General features: G+C 36.6%; 1 protein-coding gene and 1 long non-coding RNA gene across 3 annotated transcripts in view; one reads left to right on the top strand and one right to left on the bottom strand.

The window, feature by feature from the left end:
• The first annotated feature begins 829 nt into the window (after window positions 1–829).
• Window positions 830–2392, top strand: LOC132129465 (uncharacterized). The gene is made up of 3 exons (XR_009428518.1): window positions 830–1311; window positions 1438–1494; window positions 2266–2392. It is a non-coding gene; the product is annotated as an uncharacterized LOC132129465 (long non-coding RNA).
• The window catches only part of LOC132129464 (phosphatase and actin regulator 3-like), a 44002-nt gene continuing 21583 nt past the window's right edge, over window positions 1731–24149 (bottom strand). Inside the window, exons 2-12 of one of the 2 annotated variants that reach the window (XM_059541081.1) lie at window positions 18063–18224; window positions 13047–13202; window positions 12325–12543; window positions 12021–12240; window positions 11746–11888; window positions 10876–11029; window positions 5603–5658; window positions 4658–4719; window positions 3637–3777; window positions 2760–2836; window positions 1731–2452 (exon numbers count right to left, since the gene is read on the bottom strand). In XM_059541081.1, coding sequence (XP_059397064.1) covers window positions 2437–2452; window positions 2760–2836; window positions 3637–3777; window positions 4658–4719; window positions 5603–5658; window positions 10876–11029; window positions 11746–11888; window positions 12021–12240; window positions 12325–12543; window positions 13047–13202; window positions 18063–18224 — 1406 coding nt within the window. In that variant the 3' untranslated portion in view covers window positions 1731–2436. The remainder of the gene's footprint in view (window positions 2453–2759; window positions 2837–3636; window positions 3778–4657; window positions 4720–5602; window positions 5659–10875; window positions 11030–11745; window positions 11889–12020; window positions 12241–12324; window positions 12544–13046; window positions 13203–18062; window positions 18225–24149) is intronic. The other variant, XM_059541082.1, reaches the window with a different exon arrangement.

Raw genomic sequence — 24149 nt, 5'->3', positions numbered from 1 at the left:
CTCAATGGGTGCCCCTACTAGGTACTGCTGCAACGGTGCGTAAGAGTGTTGGCTGGGTCCCTTCTGTGCCGTGCAGACATCGCAGCAGTGAATGTGTAGCTCTGCATCCTGCCGACACCCCGGCCAGAAGAACCGCCGCCGCACTGTTTTGGAGTTCCCGAAATGGCCAGCTCCAGCTGCCCCATGAACCCAATGGAGGACTTCTGGCCGCAGAGCGTGGGGAACCAGGATTTGCAGAAGGTCAATTCCCACCCTGGGTGCCTGCAACTGCCTGTAGATCACGTCATCGTGGAGCCCCAGGCTGCCCCACTGAGAATGAAGTGTGACAGGCCCCTGTGAGGACACCGCTGGCCAGTCCGGACGTGCTCGAGCCTCCAGCCAACCCCTCACCTTCACCAGAACTCGGTCATTCGCCTGCTGTTGTCTCAGCTGCTCGATGGTGAATGGCCCTCCATCTCCACCACTGCCACCCGGCTCTGTTGCTGCCGACGATGGGCCCAGATCTCGTTCTTCCTGGCGAGCACAATACCGACATTCATCAGCAAGGCATGGACGTCTGGAGAGGGCATCAGCGTTGGCATGCTGCCGCCCTGGTCGGTGCTGAACCTCAAAGTCGTACTCTTGTAGGATCTCCAGCCACCTTGCAACCTGACCCTCTGGTTGGTGGAAGTTCAGCATCCAGGCGAGGCTAGAGTGGTCGATCCTCAGTGTGAACCTGGTGCCCAGGAGGTAGGGCCTGAAGTGACGGACTGCCAGGACCACAGCTAACAACTCCCGCCGGGTGAAAAATATATAAGCTGCTGCACAAACATGAGATGAATGCCATAGATTTCCCAGCTCAAATGTAATTGTAAACGTATCTTCACTTGATAACTGCTCTGTTCACATAATATGTAATCACGTCTTCAAGACCTGTTTATGACTATAAAACAATCCATGGGTTGTAGTAACAAACAGGATTTTCCTGCCAACCTAACAAGATGCAACATGGGGAAAAACAGAAAGGTTTATGCAATCCTGGTTATTTGTTCACTCTGTAATGATATTATGCAAAGAATCTTGTGATTTCTTCAGAGCTTTAAAAAAGGGCATTATAAGTAATGTTTCAGAGAATGTATCTATTTCTCTAGATTCAAACAAAGTGACTGATTGATTGCTTTGAATAGTTCCCTGTTTACGAAGTATTTGTAATGTAAGCGCTTATCTTGCTCAGTCTTGTTGTTTTGTCTCAGATTACAGCAGTTAAAAAGCACCATTCAGACTGACGTGTGTGAAAGTCTAGAATATGAGAAACAAATCTTCTTTGTGGAGGTGAGGAATTGAACCTTTTTTGAGTGTGCTCCAACATGGTTTAATAGTTGTATTTAGTTATATTTACACTTCAAGCCATTTTAACCTTTGATTGTCTAGAATAGAGACCTTTTTGCTCTGTTGCAGACGTCTTTAATGAAGAAGAACATGAAGTCAGTTCAGGAGCGTTTCTTCAAAGAAATGGTGAGAGGCCGAATGGAACAGATATTTTGTACATAAAGTCAAAAAATCTGCAGGACTGAATTCAGGTTTTTTGTCTTTGCTTACACCATTAACTTATTGTTTCATAGTTGAGACAGATTTTCTGCAGTTATCTATTGTTCAAAAGTTTGGGGTCAGGTTTTTTAATTAATTAATTTATTTTAGAAAAGAAGAACGCATTGAATTGATCAAAAGTAACAGTAAAGACATTTATAATGTAATTTATAATAAATATTTTTATTTCAAATAAATGCTATTCTTTTTATGATTGATTTTTTTCACAAAAACATGCTGAAAATTCAGCTTTTATATATTACTGATTTTTTATTTTCGATAAATGCAGCCTTGGAGAGAAACGTTTGAACTGTAGTGTGTATATAATCAAACTTTAAAAAAACAACACAGCAGTATTTCCAAAATTGTATTTTGAAGACAAGTAGTGCTTACAAAGTTTTTTTTTTTGTTGTTTTTTTTTTCAAGTGATGAAATGAACTGTTCAACCCTGTTCAAACTGACTTTTGTACAGTAAATATGAAATTCATTTATAGCAGGCTTATTAACCCTCAATTCTTTTTTTTTTTTTACTTTCTTTTCAGAGTAGAGCTGGTTACATGTACACAAACATTTACCCAGACCTGATTCATCTTTTCTTAGCGGTCATTGAAATGCAGCCCAGTTCTAAAAATATCAAAAAGTCCTCTGCTGCTACACTCTGTCAGCCTCAGGTTAAATATATCTGCAGCTGTTCTTCAGGTTTCTCCTGTGGCCGTCTGCGGTGGAGACGCAGCCTCTCGGCCACCACTCGTCCCCAGGGCGCTGGAAGAATAAGTGAATCCCAATGGATGAAGGCTCTGGAAGAGGCACCTCCAGGATTTTATCACGAAAGCCACTTTCAGCATTTTCTTCACAGAAGAAAACCATCTCTTATGGCCTGTGAAACCTGATGGAGAGGAGAGAAATCAACAAAGGTGCCTTTCGCAATCACAACCACGTTATGACTAGGACAAGGCTGTTGCATCAATCAGTTATTTTTAGTAAGATCTTGCATAAGAGCTCTAATGGCCACTAATGTCATGATTATATCGAGAGGGACCTGTTATCCAAAACCACTCATGTCAAGGTGACACATATATGCTTTTTAAACGTAAACACATTTGTGTCCCTGTCTTTTTTGACCAGGCTGTTTGGATTTTGTGGATCTAAAAATAGTGCAGGCACATCTGTGAGTGCTGTACATGGATACTGACCTTGTTAAGTGTTTGCTTGAAGCATGGACCTCCATCTCAGTACTTTTGAACTCGTTTAGCTCTTTACGGATGGCTGCCTGTGGAATCGCAAATAAAAGCCACTTAAGCGCATCCTCCTGTAAATGTGCGCACTCCATAATTAGTCAACCGAGTCCGAGAGCAGGAAGACTACTGACACAAATTAGATTGTTTTTTAGTTGCTTCACTAATATATTGGGATTAAAAAACCTGAATTAAAGACTGACCGCAGGCCAGTGTAAAGATTTGCTGACATCAGCTTTTTTCAGGGTTCGAACGGATGCTTGAAATCCTTGAAAATGCTTGAATTTTAATGTAGTGTTTTCAAGGTCTGAAAAGTGCTTGGTTTTTTAATAGTGATTGAAACTGCAGTTGCATTGGTTTCATAATAATTCACTATTTTACTAAATAGTTAACTTTTTAGATATGATATAATGAGAAATTATTTTTTTACTTTTTTATAAAAAATTAAAATAAAAAATGCACTGGAGTCTGCGCGTGTAGCTGTAGTGTGATCTACCAGTCTTTTTTGATGTGCACCCTATGATGGAACAGAGGGGCAAGCAGATGATCAAGTACTAATGCTGAAAACGCAGGACTTTTGTTCAGTGCATGTGCCCAATGAATGAAGTAGTTTTTCATGATACTAAAATAACCAATGTGAAGAATGTGCCATTCGTGCCATTTCCCAACACACAATTAAGTTTTTAAACATTCCTTAATGTATTCTATTAATCGGCAGCATTTATGGCAGCTTTGTGTACAGTTGTTACCAAGTAACCGAAATATTTCTGCTGCTCCAAAAGCGCCCCCTACTGGCAGAGGGTAAAGGTGTAAGAACCCTGTCTTTGTCTCATACCTTGTCAGCTGCAGACAGTCTTGTCCAGGGTTTGTCAGCTCTCCTGTCATAGTCCTGGGCTTTGGCCACCTCCACGTAGTCACTGAAGCGGATCAGAATCTTTCTTTCTCTTAGTTCATCTACTGTTGGCCTCTGGTTGAGCTGTGAGATTTAAAAAAATATGTTGTTAATAGGCCAGCATAAAAAAAGATATATAAAAAAAAATTGTCCATGTTGCATTTTCTCCAGGGACTGAAATCGCTATTGACCAATGAAATTCACTGGTTCCACAAGTGACAGGGAAACTCTGCCTTGACAAATTATAAGTGTATTAACCAAAAGTAAATAACATGAAATTTATATAAACTGGAAAAATATGCCAAAAAAAGGATATGACTACAATAATTTTTATTGTTGTTGTTGTTCTATTGTTTTATTATTATTATTGTTTTTAGCATCATCATTAACAAAAAATAACAACACCGTGTAATTATAGTAAACTGAAAAAATCTGGTAAAAAAATATAGCAATAATAATAATAAAAAAATTATTCATTTTACTCTACATGTCACGCCTCTGTTTTGAGGTAAATTTATGATTTTTTTTACAAAAAATAACACCTGTCGTAAACTCAAGTGTATTATATAATTCAAATACTTTTTTAAATCTTTGATTTAATTTCCGACATGAGAAATAAATGTATAAGTTCACATGTTCACATTAAAAAAATAAAAATTTGCTTACAGATCCCAAGTCATTTCTGGCATGTCAGTAAAATCACCTCTTTTCTTCTCATCAAACTCTATGGTCCGAACACTTTAATGGAGGTTCTCTAAATCTGATGGAACTAATTCTGAACATTATTGGTCCACAAAATTGCTTTACCCCTATGAAAACCACTGCATGTTCTTGACTGATGCATCTTTATTTAGCGCCACAATGTTTTATAATGGCTTACGGCAAGTAGCAATAAATAAGCCAGAAAAATAAATCATGCTGCAAGGGAATTGAACATGAGGTTCATGTGAGAGAGGCTGTTTACCTTTCTGTTCAATCTCTGTTTGATCTCTCTTCTTTCCTCCTGCTCCGTCTGATCATTCCTCTCTGAAAGAGAGACTCAGAGAGGGTGATCTAATCAAGAGCGTAGTCACAGGGTCACTCAACATACCTGCTTGAGCAATGCATCATATCTTACAGAAAGATTACTATAATCTACGTTGATAGTAGTCTGTAGGGATTCTGTGCACTACAAAGGAATGGAAGACCTCAAAAAGCATGTTGGCACATTTAAGTATTTTGACGTAAAGATTAAAATTTCACCTTAACAAGCACCAAAAACCTTAATTATTTACTTAATTATTTATTTAACAGATGTAGATATTATTACAAAGAAGTTGCAACAGTGATATTATTACTGTGCAATATCAAAAACAATATTCATAATTACTTAATAATTTAATTGATATCTATGTTATTAGTTATTATTGATAGCCATATAGAATATAAAAACATTACTTATATTTACCAAAAATATACATCAATACATTGAAGTAGCAGTTAGTCCTGGTTTAATTATCAAGTGCTGATTAAAGATGATCAGCGATATGATAAAGTTTTTTTAATATAAAAAAGAGTTTTTAGTATTGTAATATTTTCATTTTTTATTATAAATAAAATATATAATTTTTTACAAATATTTATAAAATATAAAAAAAATTATATTTGTACTAGGTCTATATATATTGTATTGCTATTATTATTACTGATATACATATAATACAACAATAATAATAAAATATGATTTATTTAACGAATAAAATTATTACAATGAAGTTACAAAAGTTATATTATTACTCTGCAATACTATAAACAATATTCATTAATAACATTATGATAATTATTACTAAGAAACAACAATTGCTGAAACATACAGTACATTTATTATTTAGATTTCTGTTGATAATTTTTTTTTTCGCCTATTACTCACGTTTTAAAATATTTCTGCTCTCCAGCTCTTCAACGGCCGGCCGTTGACTGAGTCTCCTGTGGAGAAAGATGAGAATCAGGTTCTGAACCATACTGCCCGCGCTGAAGCGGCTCACTGAGATCCAGAGCTGAGGAGGCAGATCCTGAGAGGACGCTCAAAGTCTCTCCGTCCTTTGTGCTCAGCCTGGCAGCTATTACTCCTCATCTAGATGCAAAACACTGGGCTTTTGAGCACATTTCCTAAATAGACACCAACTATTAAGATGCTGTGCTGATGGGACTCAACTGAGTGAGAAAGTGCAGTCGATGCATTTAACGGCGCGCGCACGCGCGCGCTCCATCCCCACTCGCCTTTGTAGTAGCGCACTTTGTTGTGGTTTGTATGCGGGCGGCGCTCCATCTCCACTCGCCTTTGTAGTAGCGCACTAATTAGGTTAAGTTTTTTATTGTTTGAGAAATTAATATAATTTTCTAGAAAATGGAAAGTAAAAAAAAAAGTATAGATCAGAGCAACTGGGTCAAATGCCGTCATCGTCTTAATATACTCTTAAATATGTAACTCACTTTTTAAAGGCAGAAACCATAAAGTGAGCTATATTCGACCACATTTCACAACTACGTAAACTTAGGGGTGTATTTTAAATATTTTTACTTATTTCACTACTTTGTTTCGAGTAGATGTTACCAATTAAACTCTGGCATAAAAAAAAATAATAAAATAAAAAATGTATAATGGTTGTTTATTTTTCCCTCTCTAACTTAAATGTTTCAATGGGAAGACTGCTTTAATTGGTAATCAACTTAAACGTTCCTTTCCCTAATCTTACATTTTATCCTCTTTGTCTATTTAATATTTCTAATTAAAAGCCAATCTTCCTGGAAGTGACATATTTTTGTTAAAGAATTGAATTGTATAAATTTGGTGATGTTTTTGAGCCATTTCTTAATTAATTGCTAAATTATTATCAGTTATAATTATTGCTTTGTATCACTAGAACACTATTCAGTTTGATATAATATTAGTATTAATATTAGTAATAATTTCAACACTATCAACAGGTTTGCTATACTCTTTTAAATAAATACCTACATACATATATTTATTGTTTGTGGTGTCATTGTAGGAAATATTTATTTAGATTTTATATAAACATTAAAATGACACTACTTACTACATACTAGTAAAAAAAAAATTATATATATATATATATATATATATATATGTATATATATATATATATGTATGTTATATACATGTGTTTTAATGGCATATTGTCTCATAGAAATTGCTGTGCGGCTGCTTTCAAACATTAATTCGAAATACTTTGCTATATAAAGCTATATGTAGAGATCTGATTAATTATAAGGCATTTTACAGCATTATTTTGCATTCCAGCCGTTGCATCGCTGCTGTCACTCAAATAAGCTGAGTAAGACGGCGGGATTCCAGCAGATGTGTTAATATTTCATGAACTGAAATGGAGAACTACTCCAAAAAGCCCTTTGGAAGCTGCCGGATATTATTGTTCTGTATCAGGGGTTGGCTAGCAACTGTAGCTTCCACGTGAATACTGAAACAAAGAGATCTACCCGAGCAATGCTGGAAGCTTTTGCCTTTAGCACCAATCATTAATCAGACTCATTTAATTAACAGACAGATGGCAGTGCACTTTATCCCAATTACTTTCCATCAATAAGAAGAAGCTGCAATGAGTACTATTGTAAACTTCCACTGTATTTGGTATTCACTTTGGCGTGCAGGTAGAGATGGAGGACGGGAACATGCACTAGCGTTTATTATTCACCAGTCTGAGCTCTAAAAATGGCTCCAGCCATGTCTTTCTTCAGTGGTGCATGGCAAGCCAAAGATAGGAAGGTCATGAGATGGTGCTGTGGAGAAATGTCATTGTGTGTTAAGCTAAGACTTCAGCCTGTCCTGCAGGTGCATTGACCGTCACACTTCACCGCTGGCCTACTTCAAGTGTATGGTACACATTCACACTGACTATCACTGTCAGACCTGAACTTTAATTCACAACTGACCCTATTTACTGTCTTAATACTGCACGTTTCTGGCCTGAACTGTCCTGATCCTTCTCATTTTTATTGCCTCCGTTCTACTTGATACTGTCAATTCCAAAATGGCAAAAATGAAGTCTTGAACTGAAGGTTTTACACGGAGTACTTGTTACGAAACTCTAAAAGTGCAACTGAATGTCATGTTTTCGTACACTTAATTGCATGTTACATGTAATTAAAGGTATTATAGTTTATACATTTATATTAAATTGAAGTGCTTTTTGAATGCTTTATGTAGGATTTAAGTACATCTTTAAATACTATTTCATAATTATGCCTATTGTCTTTAAAATATGAATTGTATATGTATTTACTGTAAATAATTTATGCCAGTTCTAATACAACAAGTCCCATGAAGCATTGCAAATGTTATTAATCCAATTTAAAAACAATGGTGAAATATAAAACTATTAATTTAACAGTAGCATTTGTATCTATAAAAAAACATATATATTAAGTTTATATATATACACATGTTTTATATATATATATATATATATATATATATATATATATATATATATATATATACACACACACACACACACACACACAAAAATTTTTTGAAAGTGTAGGAAGACTCGATTATGTCTCTCTGTGACTGTAATTGGTGGAATTTTCGTGCATCAGCATCATGAGTGATGTAGTTTTTCACCACAAAATCCACTATTTAACATTAATATTTTTTTTAAAGTTCAGTTACTTGTATATGTCAATCAATTGAGATGGGTTCAACAATTGATTATCAACCTTGGAGCTCACAACAGGTCTGACTTTGAAGGTTTATCAGTTATTGTTAAAAATCTATTTCCCTATGGAGAAAATAAAGGGAATTTGACAAATCAATACAGATTTAACATCAATATACTTTATGAATTTTGTGTAATGTATAATCATCAACCTTGTTTCTAAGGAAAACCAAGGTGGCACCTGGCTGAATTCTCAGCTTTGCTAAATTTAACCAGACTTCCCACTGTAAAATGTAGTAACTTATAAAGAGTATGACACACAAACGTAGGTGAACCCTATGATTCCAATCAGAAGTTCTAACAGGACCTTACTCTCTTGGGAAATATCTGCTAAGCATCTAACACATCCAGCTATGAACATGTGATTCCAAAATTCCTTAGATGTGATTCCTTAGAAGTACAGTTATTTTGGTTTATTAAGTGCAAATAATCATTGTTAGGCATCCAGAACTATTACACATTTAAAAGTAATTTAGTGTAAATGTGCATCATATGTATGAATCTGTTGAATTTGTTGCTGTGCTTGAAGTTAATCTAATGTAAACACCTGCATCAGCACAGTGTCTGCTTTCTCCTCATATCTGAATCACATCTTTGCTAAAACCACTCATGGCTCTCACATTACATAACTTAGTATGGTCACTTACCATAATTTTTCATGACACTTTAGTACTGTGTGTGTCACTGCAGTCTTAACAAAGCTCTCTTATAGCCTGAATTACCCTGGAAATAATCACTGTTTCTTCTGAACATCCACTAAGGTGATAAATACCACAGCTGATTACATAAGACTTATCCTGACAAGACCTATAATTGAGTGAGGCACGGCAGGCCTTCCTCAACTGTTCTTCCCCTTACATCTATTTGAAAAGATCAGACACTACATTGCTTCTTTCAGAAGGATGAAGTAGTAGATGTCACAGTTAATGTTTGCTGAGAATCCAAAGCAAGCAAAACAAAACACAACACAGCAAAACAAACCACAAAACACCAAGCAAAACATGTCAACCATAACGCAAAGCAAAACTTAACAACACAGCAAAGCAAACCACAACACAAAAAGCAAAACAAAACAACGCAAAGCAAAACAACCAACAAAACATCAAAGAAAAGTAAAACAAATAGCAAAACATATAACACAAAGAAAAAAACATGACCAGGCAAAACAAAATACAACAAAGCTAATAAAAACAAAAAGCAAAACAGAAAGAAAGCAAAACAAAATACAAAATGAATCAAAATACAAAGTTTAACAAACCACAAAACACAAATCTAAACATAACCAACATAACACGAACAAAACCAAACCAAACAGCACAGCAAAGCAAAACAATCCACAAAAAAAAACAAAAAAAAAAACAATGCAAAGCAAAACCAAAAAAACTATGATATAAAAAGATAAAAAAAACATAACACAAAACCAATACAGCTAGGCAAAACAAAAAAAACAAAACTCAAGCAAGACAAACGATAGTGGGGCGGGGCCGAGAGCCGTGGGAACAGAGCGAGGCCGGTGGAGTGATTGGAGGTGAGCGACACCTGCTCGACTCACCGGTCTCGAGTCCCACGGAGGAGATGGAAGGATATAAAACTGGAGCAATGACAGTGAAGGACGAGAGAGGACCAGGCCTGGGTTTTAGTTTGTGCTTGCTTTTTTATTTGTGCGCGTCAGTCATCCGTGAGGGGCTGATGCGCTGTTTTGTCTTTATTTTGATTATTAAAGTTTATATTTGATTGTCCGCCGGTTCCCGCCTCCTTCTTCCCGATGATTATGAAGGTTTAATTGTTACAAATAGCAAAGCAGAAAACAGCATCGCAAAAGCAAAGCATTAGTGTTGCAGTCTGTGGAAGCTTCTACATCGCTTGAATCACTGCACCAAACATGAGCATCATGTACTGAACTGAACTTCTGAAGTCAAAGGCAGGTGATATAATCAAATGTAATCAAATGGAAGTTGTAGTGGATTTATTCACTCAGATTAACTCCACTCATCAATCAGCTGTAATCCCAGTTTCTGCTATGTACTTTACATCAGATTACAAGCCACTGTACAGTGTACACATACTAACACTACCACTGCACAAAATATGTTTTCATAATCTGTTTCACAAATTCACTTGTTCATATAATCCTTAAGTGATATATTATATAGCAGGTAAACAGATCTAATGTCCATAACAAAGGAGATTGAGCATATGACTCAACTTGAGCATTAAGCTTCCCTGTGTAATTAACAGATGAAAATTAGTAGCTAAATGAATAATAAAATTAAGGTTGACAGTGTATGCTGGTTATAACAGGTTTGTTCATCAAAAAAAGTATTAAGCAGTGTTCAAGACCCTAAAGATGACATCTTTATGTATTTCTGAAAACGTCCTGAAGAGGGCAGTGTAATATTTTATATAATTGCATGTACAGTACAGTGAACATATATTTATGACTCACTTAGCAAGCTTCATTTCAATCTGTTGACGGATCTCCTGTCTCTCCTGGTCGCTCCGTGCAGGAAAAATGTTCTTGTCCTCCAGCTCCTGTTTGCTGGGACGATTCCGAAGCTTCACAGCCAGCAGCTCCTTCCTCATCCTCCTTGGCAATGTGCCTGCACACGTTTGCCATATAATTCATAACTTACTGACAGAACAATCCAAAGAAATTCAGATTTCCAGACAAAAATGCCCAAATGATTGATCTCTTTTGCTACTTTTATTATGCAACATGAAAAAACACAATGATACTGTGACGAGTGGGGCGGGGCCGAGAGCCGTGGGAACAGAGCGAGGCCGGTGGAGTGATTGGAGATGAGCGACACCTGCTCGACTCACCGGTCTCGAGTCCCACGGAGGAGATGGAAGGATATAAAACAGGAGCGATGACAGTGACGGACGAGAGAGGACCAGGCCTGGACTTTATTTTGTATTTGGCCAGTGTAACGATAAAACTCCATAATCATCAGGAAGAAGGAGGCGGGAACTGGCGGACAATCAAACTGAAACTTTAATAAACAAAATAAAGAAAAAACAGCGCGTCAGTCGTCCATGATAAAAACCAAATACAAAATAAAGTCCAGGCCTGGTCCTCTCTCGTCCGTCACTGTCATTGCTCCTGTTTTATATCCTTCCATCTCCTCCGTGGGACTCGAGACCGGTGGTTCGCTCCTGTTCCCACGGCTCTCGGACCCGCCCCACTCGTCACAGATACAATGATAAAATCATGGCAAAGATACAAATTCTACCTGATCGCCTAGCTATAATAAATCACAATGACATATGAGGTGTAAAAATGTTACAAGTAATAAAAGTTATGTGGTAAACCCACCAGAAATGACAGAGTCGTTCCAGCTGTCAACATCGTAGATAATTCCTGAAGCGTCAGTAAAGCAGTTGTCCTGTCGAACATTTTCCTTGTTTTCCTCTGCTTCCTTTCTACTCTCACCATCTCCACTTGGCTCTCGCTCAATGCTAAAGAAAGAAAAATAAAAGAGACACATCTTAATGTGATACATTAGTAATAACTATAGAAAATGATTGTTAAACCTTTTATAAATGTATTTTTGTAATCGAGCAATAATAATAAGAGGGTAACATCCTCACCTGTCCTGTCTGAGCTTTGTTGCCAGTGCTCGATGCAGTTCTTCTATAATACAGCTAGGGGGCAGTGGTGGGTGTATGCTACCTATATGCAGCGAGCCCACAGTATTAGTAAAAGGCCCTCTTAAAACCACAGGACTAGGGCCGTCAGGGACTCTAGGCAGTTCTTTTTGAAGAAAAGAGTTTGACTGAGGCACTGATGCGATGATGACTTTACTTGGGTCTGTGGAAATAAAAAAATGCATACGTATACTGAAATACTATCTTATAATTCTATCTGAGTTTCATTATGTGAAAATAAACACACCTTCCTCCGTGCTTAACTGAGAAACGAGATTGCCATGACCTCTTGGAGGAGACTGTTCCTGCAGTTCATCTTCCTCATCTTCCTCTCTGTCGTCTTCATCTTCATCTTCCTCAACATCTTCATTCTCATTTACAGAGGGACCCGCCTCTTCGTCTTCCTCCTCTTCCTCATTTGAATTTGGCTCTTCCATCGTCTCATTGTCCTCTACAAAATCTACCACTGATAGAAAGCAACAAAATCATAGTTTTAACTATTAGGAACAGAATTCAAAGATGTGGTTAATTGGTAATGTTTTTTAGTCAAGGATTATATTTGCAAAAAAAATATTGAGCGTTTCCATACAGGTTTCCCGAACACTCCCCCTCTACTCTATTGGTCGGTCAAACAGTTAGGCCCGCCTCAAACTTCTGCTATTGGCTGAGCAAATAGCAGGACTCAAAAGTTTTGAATAGTTGTTTTTTTTATTATTATTGTGAAATATTATTACACTTTAAGACAATTGTTTTCTACATTGTTGCTGAAAATTCATCTCTGCCATAAAAAATTGTGCTGTTTTAAATATATTCAAACGAATACATATTAAATGAATACAGCCTTGCTGAGAATAAGAAACTTAATTACAAAAACATAAAAAATTCTCTATTCTTCCTAATTTTCGAATGGTAGTGTATATATATATATATATATAGTTAATTATATACAAAATGATAAAGAGCCCTCACCAGTAGGGAAAATGTCTTGCTCTGAGCTGAGGTACTCCATGCTACTAATGCTAAGAATGGGCCCCTGAGAGCCAGGTAGCCGGATCTCAGCATCGGAGATGCCCTGGATGTGAGAGCTGAGGTCTGGAGAGTGAAGTCCACAGGCCAAGGCCACATCTGCACACAGAGGAACAGTGTTAACAAACATTCATCAAAACGTTATGCAAAATATACATAAGCATGACCAGTTTCTTTCACACTAGTCTCGCGAATTCATGCTTTCATGCATTCAGCTTTCATTGGCCATGGCCCGCCCATGAGGACGTTTGACCGACATGTCAATCAACCAATCACAGTTCGTTTCATTCAGCATCATGTTTAAAGGCGTGGAGATTTCACCACAACAGACCGGTGTGTAAAACTCTCGGACATATTTTAAAGATTCTTTGCCACGAATTTTAAATACTTCACATACTTTTGAAAATGCAGCGTTTAGTTTATCTTAATAAGCGCTCGTTGTCACAGTTGTAAACACGGTGGCTTTCTTCTTTCGTGAGGGGGTTTTGCACCGCTGTATCTTTGTTTCCAGGCAGAACATTAAAGAACGCGACACACACATCTCGCGGAAATCTTGTATATTTCAACCAATACGATGACGACTTCGACACTCCTGAAATGTTTCCACTTTTGTGTCCCATATGCATCAGATGTTTAGCCAACAGTGGGCGTGATGTCTGAGGCTGAGACTACCTTCACACAAGCTCCATCTGTGCCATCTTCCGGATGACATGATGTGGGTAGGTGTACCTGATTTTGACTTTGAGACTTGGTCATTTGGGGATGATATTTGATTTCCATGGGGTGCTAGAAAATTAACAGCTATACATTTTGCTGATTGTAAACCTATGGCTCTTGATTTCTCCACATTATCTCTCCTGTCAAGTGAGCTGTTCAAAACAGATGCAGACCTAAATTGAAAATTTTTGTATTTGAATTGCATATAAAATTGACATCCATTTGGATTCGTTTTAACATAAACAAACTAAAAAGTGATGCATATTTATCTATCATATGTAAATATTTTTTTAGGTGTAGTTCCAACTTTACTTCGAGTTCAATGACAGATCATGAACAGCTGCCATGTTTTCCCAAAATAACACAATGCAAAAGATACTTCTACAATAAAAATGCATGCTAATCACTTCATTTGCTATTTGGATTGGTAAATTTGAACCTGGGGTCCCATAAACACTAAATATATATCATTAGACACTTAAAGATGTTTTACTAATGCTCATCCAGACCTGTATGATTTTTTTTCTTCTGTGGAGCACAAAAGAAGAGTGCGGGTCAGTGGGGTCTAATACCTCATTAGTAGCCACTAACTTTCATTGTATGGACAAAAACAGTTTAAACATTTTTCAAAATATATTGTTTTATGTCCCACAAAATAAAGAAAGTCATACAGTACGTGTTTTGAATGACATGATGATGAGTAAATGATGATGGCATTTTCATTTTGGGGGGAACTATCATTTTGAAGAGGAATTACTAAGAAGTGAAAAGTCACTGGTTTCCCTCTCAAAAAATGATGACATCTCTGCGGTTTGTTTTCAAAGGAATGAATTTGCCTGCTCTTTCCCAATCTCAAAATCATCAGACATCCTCCCTCATTCTCTGCATGCATCTACTATCATTTGTGTATCACTTCCTCCTCTAACTTTGACTGGATGATGATGATATTGTCTCATTATGTAACTAAACTTTCTAAAGCTGCCTGCTATCAGTACACTCATTTCGAACTTGATTAACAGATCTCTTGCCTCTTGCACTGTTCCATTAGAACTAAAAACTGCTGCTGACACCCTAATTCTCAGCAAACTTTGTCTAGGTCCTTCTGTATTAAATAATTACAGACCCATCATAAACCTCAGCTGAACAGAGCTGTTCCCTCTCAATTACAGCTGCACCAAGTTTCTTTAACTCTGTACAAGCCTTACCAGGCAGTAAATTGTCCTTTAAAAAAAAAAAAAAAGTGATGTGACATACAGCCAAGTATGGTGACCCATACTCGGAATTCGTACTCTGCTTTTTAACCCATCCAAAGTGCACTCACACAGCAGTGAACACACACACACACCATGAACACACACCCTGAGCAGTGGGCAGCCATTTAAGTTGCGGTGCCCGGGGAGCAGTTGGGGGTTCGGTGCCTTGCACAAGGGCACCTCAGTCATGTTATTGAGGGTGGAGAGAGCACTGTACATGCACTCCCCCCACCTACAATTCCTGCCGGCCTGAGACTCGAACTCACAACCCTTCGATTGCAAGTCCAACTCTCTAACCATTAGGCCACAACTTCCCTTTACATACAGTAGCAGGGACAGATCTCTACGGGGCCATAACTGACCTCCTCCTTTTTGCTGAATTGGGGGGGGGGGGGGGGGTTAATATTCAACTCCTTCTGCACCTCAAGTCTTTATTGTATTCTGTCACTTAGATGTTGGCATCACTGACTCTGGAAACTCTCCTCTGGTTCTATCCTTCAATGACAAACAGCAGTTTCTCCATCCTCCATCACTCCTGTTATCTGCAGGTGTCCCACAGGGTTCTGTTTTAGGTCCTCTTTCTTTTAGCCCAAGTTAATGTCTATATATATTAGTAAAGTGCTAGGTAAGGGTGCAACAATATTAAAATTCTGGCCAATACTGATAAGCCTATAGTTATTTTAATGCTATGGCCAGTAACCAATAAATGGTCAATATTAAAATTCAATACTTTATTGTCTAAATAAATTAAAATTAAATCACCAGAAACTAGTGTTGCACGATGCACCGATACTTCAAAAGTATCGCGATTCTCGGAAATTAAAAACGTCACGATTCCTACATTTATCAGTATCGATACTTCAAAGAATGACTGCGTTCCAGATTTGTAAGAGACGTAATTCATGTTGGTGAGTGCAACGCACGCTTCCAGTGTCTCCCTGTGGAAGTCTGTGTTTTTTCTCCTCACTCAAGCAGCAAAAAAGCACTACAGCGAGATGGCTGCATTAGTGGCTTTACTAAACTGATTTGGCTTTACTAAAATGTGTGCATAATCGCATTAAATAGTTTAAATAAGTTGTTCAGATGAACAAAGCACGAAGTTTTCTTGCATAATTAACATTTTAATTGTTTGGTCAGACAGTTCATATACAGTATAATATTCACATTAATCGGGGATTAAACGTGGAGTTATGTTCTGTTTGCTAAATATGAAAACGAGCGTATCTGCACAGCACCTATAACTGCGCTTTGTATCTGCTGATTGCTGATCTAGATTTACATGCTTGGCTCACTGACCCTGTATACTCATTAATTTCATTCATGAACGAGATGTATCAGTTCATTCGACTCGTTCACGAATGAGAATATCTCTCGTTCTCGTTCAGTGAAGGGCGTATGGGTTCTCTACATTCAACAAATAACATGCTCCGTCACATCTTGTGTAACTCATTGACAGGATGAAACAGTTCACAGAGCTGTTTACGAGCTGTGCATGCGCTGCTAATAGCGCCTCGCTCGCGTGCTGCTGTTCAATTCAATTAAATTCAAGTTTATTTGTATAGCGCGTTTTACAATACAAAGCGTTACAAAGCAACTTTACAGAAAATTATGTTTCTACAATATTTTGTAATAGCTTGTAAGTGGTGACTGTCAGTTTGTGCACGTATGACAGGATTTGTAGAAAAATTTATACAAGTCGTATTCAGCCAGATGATGAACATTATTAATATTATTAATAATTATTAATTATTATATGATGCAGTCACACTTGTAGCAATATTTGTTATTTCTGTTGTTGATTCAGGGTTAGCATCATCTGGGGTCCTCTGAGGGTCAGCTGTGGAGGGAGGAACTTCAGTGAATGAGAAATATGAGTCAGTGGATTACGTGAACGAGAACGATTTGTTCACCTAAAAGATTCGTTCACAGACGAAACATCACTAGTGCAATTTCATATAGCTTATATTAAATATTTAGAATATATATTTTCATATTTTATTAGGTTCTTTGATAAGGTTACAATATGAAGGTCTAAGTAGCAACGTATCTTCCCTGATGTCCCCGATGCGCGGGTCGGTGTGGGTAAAGAAATGTTACTTTATTTGCGGGCTGGGGCGGGCCAAATAATTTCATAAAAGCGGGACCCGCGGGTTGGACAAAACCCCGACCCGCGCATCACTAGGCTGCATGTGCGAGCACAAGTGATACTGTGGACGCCGGTCCACGACTGGTAGAAAAAGGTGATGCTCAACAAAGCTCACTGGCTGAGTTTTCTCCTGTGAAAGGAAAGGTTGCACAACTGACAGAATAAGTTACAATATCTGAGATATTGCTGCTAAATTTTATTTATATTATTTATCTTTTGGCATTTAATCTTCTGAGTTCAGAAACATTGTTTAATATAATCGCTGTTCATATTTTTATTCAAAGTTCAGAATCAAGATACATTTATTACTCTTATGTTTCTTATGATAACTGAGATAATGCTGCTAAATTTATTCTTTCTTTACCTTGAATGTCATTGCTCTAATTTATTTTTTAGATTTTGATATTTCATATTTTGTTCAAATGTTTAATATATCTGCTGTTTATTTTCATTTATTAGTGTGTTATAGGATTAGAATGTTGTCCCGGTTTTAAAATAAAGCACAGCAATGATATTTGAGAGTGTATTTTCCCTTTTCAGGAAAAGTATCGCAATTCTTGACTAGGTATCGGTATCGAAACAATAATTTTGGTATCGTAACAACACTACCCCACATCAGTGAATATTTCCCTATTCATAAATCTCTGTTAATTGTCTTTGTTATGAATTGGAAATAACACTATTTTTAATTAACTTTTTATAAAAAGTACTTTTACATTACTTAACACTCAAAATATTTCCTCAAACACATCTTTGCAAGTTCATTTGTATTATCAACTCAGCCATGTTTTCAGTAATAGACTAAATTCAAATAAAAGGGAAACAAAGCCCAGTTTGTCTTACCTGTAGAGCTCTGCTTCAGCTTCTCGTTTTTCTTTTTCCTCCATTTCCATGGCCTGAAAATACGCCCCAGTGTGGCCAGCTTGCTGTGGCGCCGGATGGGAGGTGTGTGGACTCCACTCACCAAACAGCTGGAGCACAGCACCTTCTGCTGCTCCATCACATCTGTAACACACAAGACAGACAGCAACCATCAGCATCTAGCGGTGACATGAACATGTATAGAGAGGCTCAGGGAAGATCCATGAGACTGGAACTGGCTGCTTCATTTAGAAAAGCACCTAATCTGATTGGAGCCATGTTTCAGTGGATTTATTTGTCTAAAGTCCATTCTGCTCATTTTAAACTATAGAGCAGATTAAAAACAGACTGTCACACACTAATCAACCTATGGAGAGAGGTTTGAATGTTTTGTTTTTTAGAATGTTTATAAGCATTAAATACATATTAATACTTCAGAATCATTTTATAATTTTTTTATTTTATTACAATTTCAAGGTAAATTATGGGCTATTCGTTAAATGTAGACATTACTGTTGTGTTTTGTAACCACTTGTCCTATATTAAATTGTGGGGATAAGGCCTTTCCCAGTTTCTCAGGTCAACGACAGGGAAACACCCTGAATGATGGTCAGTCCATCACAGGGATTTTATTTTTCAAAAATCATTTTATAACAACGTTGGGGAAATGTATTATATATGCAATTCTAAAGCTTGACATCATTATTAACATCATTGCAAATAGTGACATACAATTGTCATGATACCATTACATTTACATTTAATCATTTAGCAGACGCTTTTATTCAAAGCGACGTACAAATGAGAACAATAGAAGCAATCAGATCAGCAAGACAACAACAACAGTATACAAGTGCAATGACAAGTCTCAGTTAGTCTAGTACAGAACACATAGCCAGGTTGGTGTTTTATATATATATATTCATAAACTTTTATATTTGAATAAGGATGGGATAAACAAATGTTAGTAGTTTCTCTGTTTTGTTTTGTCTTTTAGTTGTATCTTTTAGCTATGAGGTTATTTATATGCTTATGTACAGATTTAAAATATGAAGTGTTTCTTGTCATGGAAAACAGACCAGAAATTATGTCATTTCCTGCTCAAATGAAGGCAATTACATAGCATGTACCACTTAGAACATTTCTATTATTTGTCGGTAGCACTTTATTTTACAGTCCTGTTCCCCATGTACATACTATGTACTTATTATAGTAATTACAATAACTATGTAATAACTAGGTACTAACCCTGAACCTACCCCTAAACCTAACCCTACCCCATGTAGTTACCTTGTATTACCAGAACTTTCTTAGATAAATACACTGTAAGTACACTATAAGTACATGTAAGCACACATACTGTAAAATAAAGTGCAACCTATTTGCCTATACGAAATTTCTGATTATAGTCTTTCAGTTTTGAGCTTTAGCACAAATACATCTGCCTACATAAACACACACACACACACACACAAACACATGCGATGCGGCTGTGAATAAGTCAGCAGTGGTTTATCATCAAAGAACAATCGCATATTTTAACATAAAAGCCTCTACAAGACCAACAGCAGCATCATATCCTTCAGCAGTCTAGAACTAATCCTTTTAAATATTCACATGCAGGAAAAGCTCCATTCATAGAACAATTGAGTCAATACTCTGCGAAACACTCTGTTACTGAAATAGTGTAGGCAGGGTCATCGCGAGAGTGCCGTCACAAACCCAGAGGCACTGCACCGCGCCGCATGCAAAGAAGTCCTCTGATCATTGACCATACAAGAAAAGAAGCAGGTCAATCGACTGAGCATCTCTGCCCAAGTAACCAGCAGTATAAGGAATCCAGGTCAAGCCTGAAAACTGTGTGGTGCGGCGAGTCAGCAAAGCCAGGGTCAGCAAAACCTAGCTGTTACTATGGTTACTGCTCCTCCAGATGCAGCGGCAGCAGAGCAAAGCCCCCTCGGAGGCAGAATCTGAGTGCCCTATGAGCGGCTGCCACTGTCTTAGGAAAAGGAAGATGGGGAAACGGGCAGGGGAGGGGGGAACTGTGGTCTGTTGCTATACGGAAGCGCTTGCAGAAGACCTCAAGCAGCCAATCAGGGCCCAGCCTTTCATAACATATAATATCAAGCACAGTAGCCCTTTCTTCAAAGCAGGGAGGTGAGGTACAAGGGGCTGTTGGCACGCTGGACAATCTGTTGGAATGGAAATATTAACTAATTAGCTAATATGAACCTATCAATGGGTACAGTGGATGTTGATCTGTTACACAATGTGTGCTACTAAGAAGCACGGTTATGAATTTTTAAAAGGAGTAGTAAATATTATCCAGTACATCTGACAATATTTGAATGAATATCTGCACAGTTATTTATTAAGTAAGTGACAGGAGAGCAAAGCACAGCGTTTTATGAACAGAGAGCCAGTCAGCACAAAGACCTGCATGCTGGCTGTGTGCCACAGATGCCCACGTTACAAATATCTCAAAAACACCTGCCAAAACCACTGATATAAGACTCCAGTAAACATATATGTTATGCATACAAGGTGTATTAATTCTGTAATCATTATAATACAATACAGGACAAAATTATCACTTTTATTGTAATAGCAAACCTGAAACAGTACTGTATGCCAGGGTTATTATCTTAGAGTAAAAACTAAAACACAAACCATAACAACAAAATTGTTACATGAAACAAAATGAATATTTATTGAAATAAAATATTATTTTCTAAAATAAAACAAAACGTATTTTATTTCAGCTGTTGGCCAAGGCAGCATTTCTCATTTTTTGTTTAGTTTAACTAAACAAGTACCAAAATAACTAAAACTAAATAAGCTAATAAATAAAAATTAACAAAAACTATATAGACATATTAATATGAAAAAAAATTTAATTGACAAAAACACACAACAAAAAAATATTAAACCTTTAACTAAAATGAGAGGGAAACTATAAAAATGTAATATGATTAATTATAAGTAGTACATCAGCAATACTAAAATAACACTGAAACTCAAGTTGTCTTACAGTAGTTCCAGGTAGTCCTATTGCAGAACACATCCCGATACATAAAAGATGATAATAAAATTAAATAAATAAATAAATAAAAGGTAGATCATGTTAAGTAATCCTGCCTGCTTTGATTTAGGCTGCTTTAGAAGTTCATATCCTTTTTATCTTTGTCACAGCTCATTACAAAACACTTCAAACATGATTTTAAAGAGGTGGATATCTGTTTTATTAACAAACTGGCAAATACTGCTTATGGCTTTGTCAGCAAATTTACACTCCTTTAGTCTTCAGCCACATTTACACCGGACATAAAAATGTGCTTCACATTACCTTACGATCCATCTGTTTTTAAATCCACATCATTTGAATATCACAGCACCAATGTCGGCCAGAAAATAACGTTCACAATACATGTTAGCACAAGCATTACTTGGAAAATCCACACTAGCAGATGTTTTGACTTTGACTATGTCATGAAGAAAGAGAAACTGGCAGCCTGAGCAGCTTCAACATGCAGATAGCGTAACGTACATAACACATAATGCACATCAGTGTCAATTTGTTCCTCACTCACTGAAATTGACAAGTAATTCTATAAAACTTCTATAAAAGTTGTTTAAAAGATTAGGCAAAATTAGGCAAAGTTTGAAAAAATGCTGTTTAATTTTCCAATAAAAGATTGTATATTTTTACATGATTTGGTACATTTAATTATCCCTTTGCAGATTTTGAGCAGCATACTGTATATAAATGCCATTCTGTATTAAATATATGAGAGGAATTATGCATCAAAGAAAACGTGTCTACGTCATTCCCAAGAACATCGTTAAATTATCCTTAATACTTCATATATGACTGTTTTGAATACATACATCTTAACTCATACATTTCCAGCTCAGGCAAAATACTATAAACCTTTTATACCAAACAAACAATTTCGAGTTGAAATCCAGTTTGAACCTCTCCACTCAGATGTGATGGATGCCTTATTTAATAAAGCTCTTTGGCTTTGGGAGAGGCTTTAAGTAAATGTATGTAAATGTAATGGAGTTGCTTATGGTCTGTCGTCTGAGGCTGGTTTTGGAGATGCTGACCGTATAAACCCATTTGTCTGCAGTAGATAGATACTGAGAGCAGTTATTGTAATGTAACCCAGAGATGAAAGTGAGAGATTAAGAATATTATTCAATTCATCAATGACTAAAGATGTAATCATAGCAGACACATGAACGTGGGCCTCATTGTAAGTGGTTGGGCCAGAGGGACCTCCACATAGGGGATAGTTGTGCTGATCTGAGACCAGTTTAGCTTTTTTTTTACAAACAGACACAATATTCTGTTGCATAAAGATGTCCTATATAAAGATGGGATCAGATCTGAATTTTCTTGTTCTTTAATTAAGGGAAATTGGTCTTTGATCTGTGCAGGGAGACCTTCGGCTTATGCTTTTTATATAGTTATAATTTTATTGAAATGTTTTTGAAAGGAGTCTCTTTTGCTCACTAGGCTGCATTTATTTGATCAGTAAAACAGTAATGTTGTAAAATATTATTTGAATTTAAAGTAACTGTTTTCTATGTAAATATATTTGAATTTATTCCTGTGATGCAAAGTTGATTTTTTTTTTATCATTACTCCAGCACTACAAAATCATACATATATATATATATATATATATATATATATATATATATATATATATATATATATATAATTGGCTCAAATTAAAAGAATATAGATTATTGGAAGAATGAAAAAAAACATTTTTGTGAGTCTTTAGTGCCACATGATCCTTCAGAAATCATTTTAATATGCTGATTTACTGCTCAAGAAACATTTATTATTATTTTCAATGTTGAAAACTGTTGTGCTGATCCATATATTTTTATGAAAATCAAGATAGTTTTTTTCAGGATTTATGAATTATAAGACAGCATTTAAAAATATAGGTCTTTGTAACAATGTAAAAGACTTTACTTTCACTTTTGGTTAATTTAATGCATCCTTGCAGAATAAAAGCAACGTTTGAACAGTACTTTTAATCATTTATTAATTATGTGCAATAAAAATAGCTTCATTATTATTCTTAATTGTCTAAATGTTTAAGCACAATCAGAGTGGTGCAGACAATCAAAGTTTTTCAACTACTTTGAATTTATTTACTGAGGAAAAACAGATCATAGAGAAAGAAGCAATATGATTTATTTACTGGTTCAGTCAGTTGGACAGAGAGTCACATGAATAGGTAGAGTATATACCTATTCAATAGAGTATGAAAGGTAGACAAATATGCTCCTGATCAACCAAACATTTTTAAAAGAGATGTTTTTTCCTTTTTTTATTAAACCAGACACATAACCAGGAACATTTGTCTTGTCAGTAAGAAAATACAAGCAGTCAGTTTTCAGAAATCATAGTAGCAGGTAGTTGAGTGTGAGAAATGAGCAGTTCTGGTCCTCCAATGTTAGAAACCCCAAAGTTTACCCACTGGCTCAACAACTGTGCAGCCATCTGTCAGAAGACAACTGCCTGCAGTGTAGGATCCTCAAGATGCTAAAAGTGGAACAGACTAAATAACGAGTCTCTGACGCTGCTTACAGGGACTCGACTCGAGACAGCTCTGAGCTTTGGCCAGTTTTGCTTAGGAAAAGCAACAGTAGCTTCTGACATCAAGCAGACCGCTCTATTCTCTGTCAAATCTAAGGCTTGACACTTACTTCCAGGACCAAGCTGATGATGCAGTCTCTGTAAAAAAAAAATGCTGAGTGGAAAAGAAAACTGAAAATTGAAAAAAATGAATGCTGGGTATGAGACCATGGACATTGTCCTCTGAATATAAGTCAGTTGTGTAGACTTTCATTTTTCTTTTTTCTCTGTAATATAGAGCTGAAGGTGTTAAATTTACTCAAAGAACTATCCTAAGAAATATAAAAATTTCAAGGCCTCATGGTCAAATGCTCATACAGCAGACCAGCATAAAGTCCATTTCACGCTTTTAAGAGCCTCCAACGTTAAAGGGACAGTTCACCCAAAAATGAAAATTCTGTCATTAT

This window comes from Carassius carassius, chromosome 46 (genome assembly GCF_963082965.1).
Source record: "Carassius carassius chromosome 46, fCarCar2.1, whole genome shotgun sequence".
NCBI lineage: Eukaryota > Metazoa > Chordata > Actinopteri > Cypriniformes > Cyprinidae > Carassius > Carassius carassius.
This window is presented reverse-complemented; position numbering and strand designations above follow the sequence as displayed.